This window comes from Podarcis cretensis (assembly GCF_951804945.1).
Source record: "Podarcis cretensis genome assembly, chromosome: 3".
Lineage (NCBI taxonomy): Eukaryota > Metazoa > Chordata > Lepidosauria > Squamata > Lacertidae > Podarcis > Podarcis cretensis.
In genome coordinates, this window is record NC_137172.1 from 67,612,875 (window position 1) to 67,625,271 (window position 12,397).

Consider the following 12,397-nt stretch of genomic DNA (forward strand, 5'->3'; position numbering starts at 1 on the left):
AGGATTTGGCGGGGGTGAACATGGAGGGAGGAAAAGAGTTAAACTCCTTCCACAACCTCTACAGTTCTGCTTCTGCTAGAACCCTCTGTGACTGCTATTTACTCTTTTTTTAGGTGTGCATCTTAACCCAGAGGTAGCAAACATGGTGCCCTCCAGATGTTTCCGGACTCTGTCTCCTATCAGATCCAGCCAACATGGCTAATGGGCAAGGATGATGGGAGCTGTAGTCCAACAACATCTTGAGGAGGACCACATTCACTATCCCTGCCTTAACCACATTCATGTAATTAACTTCATGTCTAGCTTGTCCCTAAGGCAGCTGCTTATGCTAATGGAGAAGGATGGTAAGGATTATCTCTCATGCTTCCCCTCTGTTGGTTGTATTTAAGTCATCATAGCTGAAGCCAATCTGTCACAACACGATTATAACAGGGAGTCTGCAACTGAGCTCTCAGGAGTACTCAAAATGAAGCAGAAATGTGCTACCTTAGGGGGGGGGGGAAATTGCTGCAAGGAAGAAAGGGGGGAAATAAAAGAGGATTTGCTGGCAGAAAAAAACCATTAAAAATAAACAGCCAAACCCTTCACAGGATTTTCATAATTATAGTAGTAGCTTGGAGTCACAGAATCCAAGTTATGATGACCCAGCAGCGTATGCAAAATGTCAACACTGAGATACGGTAATTAGCTTCATGTTAATTCTGAAGCCTCAGCAGCCTGGGGAATAACCACAAAGAAAGGGCATTAACCGTAACCACATTGGTGTCATTCACATGCTGTTGCTAGAGGATCGTGCTGGCGTGATACGCCTCAGCTGGAAGAGTCTCAGCATCTGCTCCAAGTTCCTCAAGGCAGCATGTTTTTTGATGTGGGGACAGGGAAAGAAGTAGACTGGGAGTGAAATGCTTTGCCTTCCACCATACACATGTTTCATATTTTGAATACTAGAGGCAGGTTATCCTCCACTGCAGGTTACAATTTTGTTACTACCCCGTAGGAATGGGAAGAGGCTTTGTAGCTCTGAGCTGCACCTAACTCTTTGCCATCCAAGATTCCTGCTGCACTATGCACTGTACACTCCTGACACACTAGAATAATCCAGGGAAATTCTGCGTTCTGTCCACACACCCTTTTCCAATACCCTAGTCCAATACTGGACTAGAGCAAAACAGTGGCAGACAATATTGCCAAAAATATTTTGTGCTAGTAGTAAATAAAGCATATAAAGACAGGACCGCAGCATACATTTGAAGCACATCCAACATACATTTAAAGCTCATTATTTTCTACAAAGAATTCTGGGAACTGTAGTTTATTAAGGGTCCTGTGAATTGTGGGTCTATAAGGCGTAAACTGCAGTTCCCAGGATTTGGGGGTGGGGTGGGGATATCTTGTGCTTTTAATATACATTGAATGCACTTCAAGTGCATGATGTGGATCTTCCCTAAATGCCAAATGGAGATGTTATAATTAACATGCTGAAATCATACTGCCAAATGAAAGTGCATCTTAGTTATTTGAACTGAGTTGTGTTGATGAAAGGTTTTGCACAATCCCTTTTATGTTTTAAAATATTGGACAGCTGTGGGTCATATCCAGTTCTGGCTATTCACTCACTCAACTTATGCCACTTTGGGTTGAAACAACCTTATCCCTACTGAGATTAGTAGCCCATCTAATTCAGTATTGTCTCCTCTGTCTGGCAGCAGCTGTCTGAGGGTTCAGCCAAGGAGACTTTCCCAAACACTTCTGGAGTTGCTGGGGACTAACATGGTCTCTCTTGCATGCAAAACTATATTTGAAGTAGAACAGCCTAGGCTGCCAAAGATACTGAACCCTTGTACAACATTCTGCTGTGAAGGGAAGGGCAGAGAAAGGAGCAGCAGGCATAGTTGCTTGAGATCCTTCAATGCAGAGAGAGAGATGGACCCTTGTTTGTTTAGTAAAAGGTGCCCAATAAAGGCTGCATATATTTACAAAAGAGAGAAACACACTGTCACATAATCCACAACTGAAGGCTGATCCTGAGAATAGGATTCAGAACATTCTTTAAGTATAGAAATGCCTATACTGCCCTTCCAAAGAAATTTCCAAGACAGATTACATTAAAAGAAGAGTGCGCCCAATTGATGCGCTGCTGATGCATGGGTCTTTTTGGACTTGGAAGAGGGCGAAACAGGGGCGGAACAAGATGGAACACAATGGGATGGGCTTATGCATGCTCTGCCAATGTGTGTGGGGCCCAAGCACAGAGCAAAATGGTTGCTGCCAGATAAAGACAATCAGCAGGGCTAAAATTATTTAGAAGTCATGGTGGCTGAAGACTGCCCTTTCCTGGTGCCAAAAGGACAACAAAGTAGGCACCAGGCATACTTTCCTGAAGAAAGCACACCATAGTTGTGTTGCCATCACTGAGAAGGTCCTCTTCCAGATACCAACCCACCTCACCTCACAGGGTGGCACCCACAGAAGGCCCTTATTTACCTGGTAAACTGTCAGAGGGCACTTTGAGACTGACTGGGGGTAGAATCCTGCTGAAATTCCTTCTTCTAACTTAATCTATATAAGGTGCATGAATGTGCTCCTCTTTTGCCACTGGTCACCGTAGTTATAATGTCTTCATCACTGTGATGGAATCTGATAGGAAACTACAAGAGGAAGATGCCTAGGTTCTGATGAGGCTCTCTTCTTGAACCTGGGGCAACCTCTTGCAATGTTTCTAGTCAGTGGTTCCCAAAACGCCTATGTGAGTCCTCAGCTTTTAAAAAAAGTAACCTTAGCTTGTTCCCCTTGATTATACTAATAATAAAACAATGTAAAATAATACTAAAAGCCAAAAATACCCTCTGTAAAAGAAAAGGCATTTCTTATTTACAAAAGATTTCCAAACCTGCAGGCATGACATACCGTATTTTTCCGTGTATAACATGCCCTCATGTATAAGACAACCTCTATTTTTGGGGAATCCAATTTAAGAAAATGGGGGGGAGATGCCCAGAGTTGTTCAGCTTTTTTTTGGGGGGGGGGTGCCAAAAATCACTCACCAGACTGACAAATGCTGCCAATTGCATGCGTCACAGAAGCCATAAACCAGCAGCTGGCAAGCGTATGCCCAATTGACGCAGTAGCAGCCAATCCACAGCAGCCATTGCTGCAGCCACCAAGTCACCAACCCAATTGCCGCAGCAGCAGCCAATCCAAAGCAGCCCTTGACGCAGCCACCAATCACCCACCCTATCGCTGCTGACAAGCTCCTGCTTGCGGCTGCAACCAAACGCCTGTCCCCCCTCAGCACTATCCATGTATAAGACAACCCCCGATTTTGAACATTATTTTAGAGTAAAAAAAACCACCTCCTCTTACACACGGTAAAGTGCGGTAATCATACTGGTAGGTAGGAATGAAAGAACTTCCAGAATAATATTGTAGCATGCTCACAGCAAACATACTTAAAAACTATATAACAGCAATTTTCAGACACATTTATGAATGTTTCTGAAACTCACTATAAATTCATGAATTCAAATCATACCGCCAACATAAATTTTGGTTGGTAAAAGACTGTTCAGTGGTAACACCAAAATACTTCGATTGAAGCCAAAGTCAGTGGGACTTGATTGCTTTGGATTATTATCAGAAGTACTCTGGTTTAACTTTTTTGCATATGTATGTCAGCCTGTAAATTATTTTGTACCCTCTTTCATATTCAGCCTAACCTATGCCTAGTTGGATATTTATTCAGAAGTCTGTCTGACATCTGAGCAAGGCATCTCATTCCAGGGCACATGTGCACAGAATTGAAAACTCTTTCTCTTTTAATAAACTGCATTATGCTGCTTCTGTTGTTTTTCTCTGGAGCAGTTTCACATAATGTTAATTGAATCTTTGCTCATAAACAAAGAAAAGTGAACAGAGATGAACTCTGCAACAACGTGTCCCACAGGAACGCTAAATGAGCAGCCCACTTTTCTTTGCAACTCATTGCATTTCACTGATGTCCGAATCTGTGTGGTATGAGAGTGGGCGTAAATAAGAGGAATTTAATTGCTTAATTCTTTGAGCCTGCTGGCATTGTGTTACATTGTCTTCATCTAAAACCACAGCAACACTAACACTGAGGAATGGCTTTGTGAATTTTAGCTAAATAGTGTTCTAGGAAATCTATTGAAAGCCCAACAGGACGTCCGACTGGACTCTGTATATACAAGAGTCAACTGCATATTTATCAGATCCGGTCTACAAATATGTTGGATGCACTACATGGACACATATACTAATTAGGGATGGATGAACTGATCTGAAAAAATAAATAAAACTATTAGATGTGGCCAAAATTTTGGCCTTCCTCTCTTCAAAAACCAAATGAAATCTTTATATGAATTCAAATGTTTGACATAGCTTAAGGCATTAAAAAAAAAAATCTCTTCCTAGACCCTCCAAGTGTCCTTATTTTCCAGGGACGTCCCTGATTTAGAGAAGCCATCCCGGTTTGTCCTGCTTTTCCTTAGGACATCCCTATTTTCACTGGAGAAATGTTGGAGGGTATGGAGTTATCTGACCCCTGAGCCATCTGAAGGCAATCCTGTATAGTGAAGGGTTGTTTTTTTTTTAATGTTTAATGTTTTATTATACTTTTATATAAGTTTGAAGCTGCCCAGAGTGGCTGGGGAAACCAGTAAGATGTGTGGGGTATAAATAGTAAAATTATAATTATGGAATGGGATATCCCTATTTTCAGCAGAGAGATGTTAGAGGGTATGCCTTCCATCATCAGATCACTTAGATAAGTGGGTTTGCAAACTGTGTCCCCGGGATTGCTTGGAAATATATCTGTAGTTCCTCAGTGGGAAAGGCAAGAATAGCAGGCAAGCTTTCATGAAAGACATCTTGTTCACCTTTGAAGATTTTCCACTTTGGCTGGGTGTGTTCCAGACTTTGCTCCCAGATTCAGTTCACATAAGGTTAAGGATGAGTCCTAGCAGGGCTGACCAGTACAATGCATGTGGCCTAAAATATGATCCAGAACTATCTGCAATGTATAAAGAACCCTTGGCAGACAAGTAAATGTGAAAAGTTTCCCAAAGATATTTCAAAAGTCTGTGGCTTTGAATAAAGCCTCTTCCAATTAAAAGTGTTCCAACTGAATCCCTGTGGGCTACATATGGGCAAAAGATGAACCATATGTAGGAAGCAGGTGCATGTTGACACCTCGATCCAGCTATATATCTGTAACCACTCATGGCCAATGGAAAATAGTCACATTTGCTCTAGGCTGCCCCTTTTTGCCCATCCTTTCACACCATCTCTGAACTATCCTGAAGTGCTGGATTCTATAGCCATTAATGTCAAGTGAAATATTTCACTACAGCTTATTATATTTTAGAAGTTTATCATCTCATATTCTCTTAAAGTTCCCCAATAGTACCTAACAAAAGGGTATTGATAATTGGACGTGTAGGCATATCCCATAAAATAGATTCCTGGCTCATTCAGGTGAACAGACACATCATAAAATGTGTGAATATGTAACACTGGTTTCTTGCAAACAACTTTGAAATTTACATGCTAGCCAGTAGAAACCAAGGCCATTTGCAAAAAGTGAAAATTGCTAATGTGCATTTATTTTTAGAAGTGAAAAATCAATGGAAAGTTAATGGAGTTGTTAAATAGCAAATACTTCCTTAGAGTATCTAGAATACCTCTGGAAATCACATTAATATAATGAGCTGTTGCGATCCCTTTAGAATTGTGCATATCAAACCAGTTTGCAGCATGCAAGTCACTAAGTGGGGCAGGAAGGATAAAGCAATGAAAAAGAACTAAAAGGTACTTTGGTTTAGTAGAAAAGAGATCAGACGAACAGGAAGGCATATAAAACTTTTACAGGGTGTGGTCCACAAATCAACTGTGCTGTATAGCACTGCAGTACACAGCACTGTGTTCTGCTGATTACTCTTCCTTTTCTCCCTTATTATAACCAGGCACAACAAGGATCCAGATACCACATGGCCCAGCATTCATAAAACAGCCTTCGACACTAACTGTGAGTGGTGGAAGCTGTTGCAATGACCCTTGGCAGGCCTGGCCATCTTCTGATCCACAACTGCTCTGTTATATCATAGCTGTGGGCTGGGTTGTGTCCCCACTCTGACTTAAACTTTTGACTTTTCTGAGACCTGGCTCGCTGTTAATGGTCTTCTACATTAATACATATTGACACCAGGGAGGCACCTTCACTGTATTCTTTTGGGTGCCTGTTAAAGACATTTTGTTTAGGCAAACCTCCCCATATACTGTATGTAGAATGTTGATGTGTGTTTTAACATATTTTATCACTGATTTTGATTTTTTTAAAAAATGTTTTAAATAGTTGCTTTTAACCATCTTTACCAATAATTTTATTGTTTTATTCTTTTTGTAAACTGCTTTAAGTTTTTTTAAACAATAAATTTTATGAAATAAATAAATGCAAAACAACACAAGACAGAATTAAAAAAATTACTAAGACAAAAAACCCCACCTTTTTTTAAAACACATCACACACAAAGGGATATTTTCATGAAAGCACCACTAAAGAAAAAAAGAGTTTCACCAAACGACTATATAGGACATGCAGCATTCAATTCAATTGGCTATAGTTAGCAACATCACAGTTTTCTACATACGACCTAGGAAAGTAGGGGTAGCAACCAAAACAGGTGGATACATGGGAAGGACAGGAGAGAACCATGCTTACACCAAATCCCATATTTCTTCTGACCTCAAATATGTTTTCAACAATGGCGAAACTTTAGGCGATCACAGAGTTGGGATAACAACAATTCCATCTATAAAACTCATTTCAGGGTTACACCCAGGGTTACAACAGAATCTAGGATATGGCATAACTATGCACTCAATCACAACCCATAAGACTTGTCTATAAACTCCCCAACAGAGGCCATAACTCAGATGACAAAGCATTTGACATGGGGCTATATCTCTCTGGCCTCACATATCATGAACACTTAGAGCACACAAAGAAGAATTCTGGCAATGGAATCCATAGAGAAAGGGCACTTTACATACAAAGGGAGCACTTGGCACAAACAGCTAGACCTCTCATGACACACAAATAGATGGCTGCCACTACTATTTGGCAAGGGGAAAGTGATAAATGATTAGGCATGCTATCTAGTGGGGCTAGTCTACCAGGCAAAATGGCAGGGGAGGGTTGATCACAATAGTTGCCAAAAGGGCTGGTTGCTCTATACATGAATTAGGCTACTGTCTCACATAGCACACCTTGTTTAGCACAGAAATGACTCTCTCTGGGACACTGTGTGTTGGCAACTCTCTTCCAGGAGGAGCTCCTCTCCCAGATTAAACCAGGAACCTCCTGCATGTAACATCTGAGCTGTTCCACAGGGCTAGGCCTCCTTCTGCAGCCATGGCCATCCTGGTTTATGTATTGGTCATATTGCAGCTGAGACATTTCTCCATGAATGTCATATTACGTATCTGCCTTAGTTGACTGCTGTAGCTGAAGAAGTTGGGTGCTTCTTTGTGGAGTTTGTGGTGTGACCCAAAGTCCTGGAAGCTTCCTATCATTTGTCTCTGACATGACTGCTGCCGGCTAGAAATGCCAAAGCTGAGTGGGACTTCTTGGCATTCCCTATGGTGGGCCTTGAAATCTAACCTGTTTGCCTGCCCCATGCCCTAGGCACTGAGTTTTGGGGAGGCTATCCCACAGGAGGTATGGTTGTGGCTTTCTTTGTTGCACGCCCCAGTTTTCTGCCTGGCAAAAAGTTCCTTTCTCCCCACTTTCTACAGAAAGACTTCTGAACTCTTTAGGCAGGCCTCCATCCAAAACATCTACTGTTTAGGGAGGCTGTGTCCTATACAACTTTGTTTCCTTTGTGGTATGCAGTCGAAAAGCTTCAAATGTGGGTGGTGTAAGGTGACTCAAACCCCTTCCTGCAGGGTTCTCAGGGTCCTGCTGTTGACTCAGCAGTGAGAGCTTGTGGAGCGCAGGAGTGGGGATGTTGCTGTGGCATCATGGAGAGGGGAGGCTGGCAAGCTGTCCCTGTGACTGAATGAATTGTTTCCATCTACAGTATATCTGGCCATCATGAAGGCAATGCCATAATGTTGTCACATTCACTCCATGACACTGCCACAACATCCATGCGCCAGTCCATATTTGGGGGGGGGGGTTGCAAGTAGTGCTCCTATGGACATAGTGGTTGTCGTTCTGTGCTTTTTGTGTGTGTTCTTCCTCCTGTTCTGCATCAGGAAAGGGTATGGCAGACACTGTCCTGCTGCTGCAGCGGCTTATATCCTCCCTGCACCCCACGCCATCCGGCATAATTGGACCATACTTGGAGTAACGGCTTGCTTGGTTAGTCATCATATTCAGCTACTCACAACTTGTAAACACTGTAGCTAATATTGCATTCAGAATATCTAGCTATTCTCTAGTCTTCCTCTGCCAGACTGTTTAAACAGTGACTTCACTCCAAGTGTCACAACTGAGGAATGGCATAATGGCATAAATGACTCTTACAGCTTCCGGATAATAACTTGTTTAAACAAACCTTGTTTAAAGGAATGAAAATCATGAGTCAACATTCCCAACATGCCAAGTTTTAGGATTTTCTCAAACCAAAGTACTATTAAGCCCCAACAAAAATTCTGACGAAATCACGCCTTTATAAGGAATTGGTATTCATCAGTTCAAAAATATGAAAGAATAATGATCGCAAGTACCTGTTTGTCCTGTCTGGCATCTCGTTTTCTTCACAATACATTTTTTTGTCTCAGTTGTATGTGGGCATGGTTTGCCCTTTGTAGTAGGAAGTTGTAAAATTTCTCTTTCCCTCGTTTCATTCCCCCTTTTGAAACCGCACGTTTTCCCTCTCTTCATGCATTGACTCCATGGGCTCCATTCACTAACTTTACAATGCACTGCAACAAAAATATGACATAAATTAAGTATGGCCTCTATAAATTTAAAGTGGAGATGCTACATGTAGTTTTTTGTTACACACACACACACACACACACACACATCTTTAATAAAAAAAAATTAAAGAAAGCAAGTATGTATGGCCAAATAGCCCCAAATTTATGCAGAACTTACACAATATATTCTTTTCACACCTTCCACATCACATATTTAATCTACATGTGTGTCAGAGGTCTACAGAAAATTAATCTTTATGATCTTGAATGTAAGTTTTCTCAAATCAGAGTGTAAAAGCTAAGGGCAATTTCATGGAGGAGCACTGCCAACTTTTTCACTTTCGTCTGTTTCTGTGCCATTAGCAGCTTTCTGATCCACAAACATTAGTAAGTGGTAATGTTTGTCTCCATGCTGCAGAAAGCTTAACATAAGGATAGCCCTGCTAGATCAAGCCAAAGGCCCATTCGCCCCAGTATGCTATTCTCACAGTGGTCACCCAGAAGCCGACGAGAAGCCCACAAGCAGATCCTGAGCACAACAGCACTCTCCCCACCTGTGATTCTCAGCAACTAGTATTCAGAGGCTTGCACAATGGAGGTAGAACATAGGCACTGTGGGTAGTAGCCATTGTGGCTGGTAGTTCATTGGTTGATGCAAGATCATCTGTTTGGGCCAGTTGGAAACCATCACCTAGCATGACACTGGGTTTTCAGTGCTGTTAAGTGAGACAACTTGAACAGCTTAGTAAATAGTTAGCTGCCAAGCAAGTATTGTATCATTCAAGTATTTTAGATAAATGTAAGATGTAAGATTCAGCAACAGAAGTCCTACTACTAATGGTAACTTTATAGTGATGGCTTTAGCACATCAGTGTGATTAGACACAACTTGATATGTTCTGTACTCTTTGAGACATATTAACATGGGCTTTTGGAGGTGTGATTCTGTTAATTTGGTGAGAGTCACACCTGCTTGCAGCAGAAAGCCTGAATCTATATGCTAAGCGTGTAATCTAGTAAGTACAACTCCTAAGAAGAAAAAGCTTTAACTAAATGAATAGGCTTTCCTTGGAAAGCAGCATTGGCTGAATTGCTTCCTATGCACAGATTTAGGCATTGGTCAAATAAACATGGTTCTTGAAGAATGAGGCCATTGAATGGATCCAAGTTGTGACCAGTCATCTCTGACTAAACACTTGCAATGCCTTATAGAGGATGTAGACATAAGTTCATGTGTCAAAATATAAATGCACACATAAAAAATAGATACACTTGGACTGTATGGAAGCACTGGGAGCATCCAGAGCAAAGGGGAAGAGAATGAACAGCAACCCTGTCTCTGTTACTGCTTTTAAGAACTGCACCAGGAAATAATACACAGTGGGGCATGTGAGACAGGTCATCTACTACAGGGTCTAAGAAATCTGATTGCCACTTCCTGCACTTGGCACTTTTGAGGAACTGGTTGCTGGTTGTAATAATAAACTGAGCCAGAAAGTTTTGTCATACCTGACTCTGGTTTATGTATTTTAACGCAGGGGTGAGGAACATGTGGCACCCTCCCCCAGATGTTGCTCATTTCCCATCATGCCAGACCACTGGCCATGCTGGCTGAGGCTGAAGGAAGTTGGGAGTTCAACAACATTTGTATTGAATTGTTATAAGTAGGTATGATCTTCTATATTCTGCTTTTTTCCGCCTTGTAAACCACATTGTGTATAGAAAGGTGGTATGCAAATTAAAAGTGAAATGAAATTAAAGCATCTGATGGGCCACTGGTCCCCCCCCCCACATACATATGCATATGCATATACATATACATATATTATATAGTGAATTTAAAATGGCACAACCGTTAGAATTGTAAAAAAAATGAAGTATTTATTTGGGTTGTGATATTATGTTTTGAAATGAATTGGTATTTTAGGATTTAACTCAAATGCTGCAGCCCAGCTGCTCATGGTGGCAGTAGCAGAAAATCTAGGGAGGGGGCAGGACAACCAGGCTTCACCCATTGTGAGTTCCCAGCTGGTACAGTGATCTTGTTGAAGTCTGATGTTGGTGATCAATGTCTGTAATACTGGCTTGGGATCCAGTGCATCCCATCCCACCATGCTTTTGAAACACTCAGTTTATTGTATTTCAACTAGGATCCGCTGGCAGGAATACTACCATACACCAGCAGGCCTCCACCATACTCATACAACCATAGAAAAAGTTATGACAACCATCATAACAAGTAAGTCCACAGAACAACCCCCCCCCAAAAAAAAAAAAATCTTTCAAATGTCTACAAAGGGGAGAAACCCCTTTTCTGAAGTACAAACATTTTATTTGTGAATATTTCCCCTTTGCAAGATTTAAACTGCATGTCTTTGCAGGTAAGCAAAAACCAACAGAGACTATATTCCACAAATGGAAATGATGTATTGGGTACAGCTTTTTGGGACAGACAGCTTACTCACCAATATTGTTGCACTCCATAGTGTGGTTGTTGGTTTCCAGCCAGTCAGGGCAGTTTCCAAGGCACTTTCCAAGGTGTAAGTAAAACCCATTTCTACACTTTGTGCAGAAATTTCTATTGAAACAGGTTTCACAGTCAGCTTTACATTCTGAAGGGCGAGAAATAAGCAATTACTATCTTCCATGTATACCATGATCTACTTAAGTTAGTGTGATGCCATATGCAAGACAGAGTTTGTATCTGTTAGGGATCAGCAACTGAAGATGCTTGGGTCAACCCCATTGCAAGAAGAATCTGGCTGGAAGGACTGACAGTTATAGCACTAGGCTGGCCCATGATCTGTCTGCTTCTCAATGTGGCTCGCTATAAAGCTTAGTGCATCCAGACAGAATCATTTTGAGTGGTTAAGCCTCTGTGGAAGCACACTCATCACACTATGTCCCAATGTATAATTTTCTGTCCAGGATCAAGGTTCAAGGAAACAGGTTCTGTCACTTTGCAACATCACAAAACCCATTACCCACATACTACCATAGTAGTTTTACATCTCTTTTAAAATGAGGCTTGCCTTAGATCAAAAACTTTTATCATTCCTACCATAATTATTAATAACAACACAACAAACATTTAAATATTATGCTACTTTATTTCATTTGACTTTTTAAATAGCAAGACAACCAGCCAACAGATTGTACCCTAGGAGAGACCAATATTTAGCATTTTATTTTCACTGTGCATAGCCACTACTTTCTCTCCCTTAGCCAAACTCGAATAAATTGGATTCCTAGGCTGTATGTTTCTTCTAACATCGAGGGTTATGCTTAGTTACATTACTAACTTTAAGTGAAAAGTTGATAAGGAGAGGTGAAGGACTGGAGCTCCCTGGTGGAGACTGGGAAATTGGCTGGCCATCACTCTACTCTCAAGTAAATGGATGGTAAGTCACTGAGAGCCTCACTGCCCCCCCCCCCAGGTTTGACAGAGAAGCAGG

The 12,397-nt window shown here is 41.4% G+C and overlaps 1 protein-coding gene across 1 annotated transcript in view; it reads right to left on the reverse strand.

The window, feature by feature from the left end:
• The window catches only part of RSPO3 (R-spondin 3), a 55,446-nt gene that overhangs the window by 16,221 nt on the left and 26,828 nt on the right, over positions 1-12,397 (reverse strand). The window contains exons 3-4 of the mRNA XM_079971968.1: positions 11,408-11,554; positions 8,749-8,946 (exon numbers count right to left, since the gene is read on the reverse strand). Coding sequence (XP_079828094.1) covers positions 8,749-8,946; positions 11,408-11,554 — 345 coding nt within the window. The remainder of the gene's footprint in view (positions 1-8,748; positions 8,947-11,407; positions 11,555-12,397) is intronic.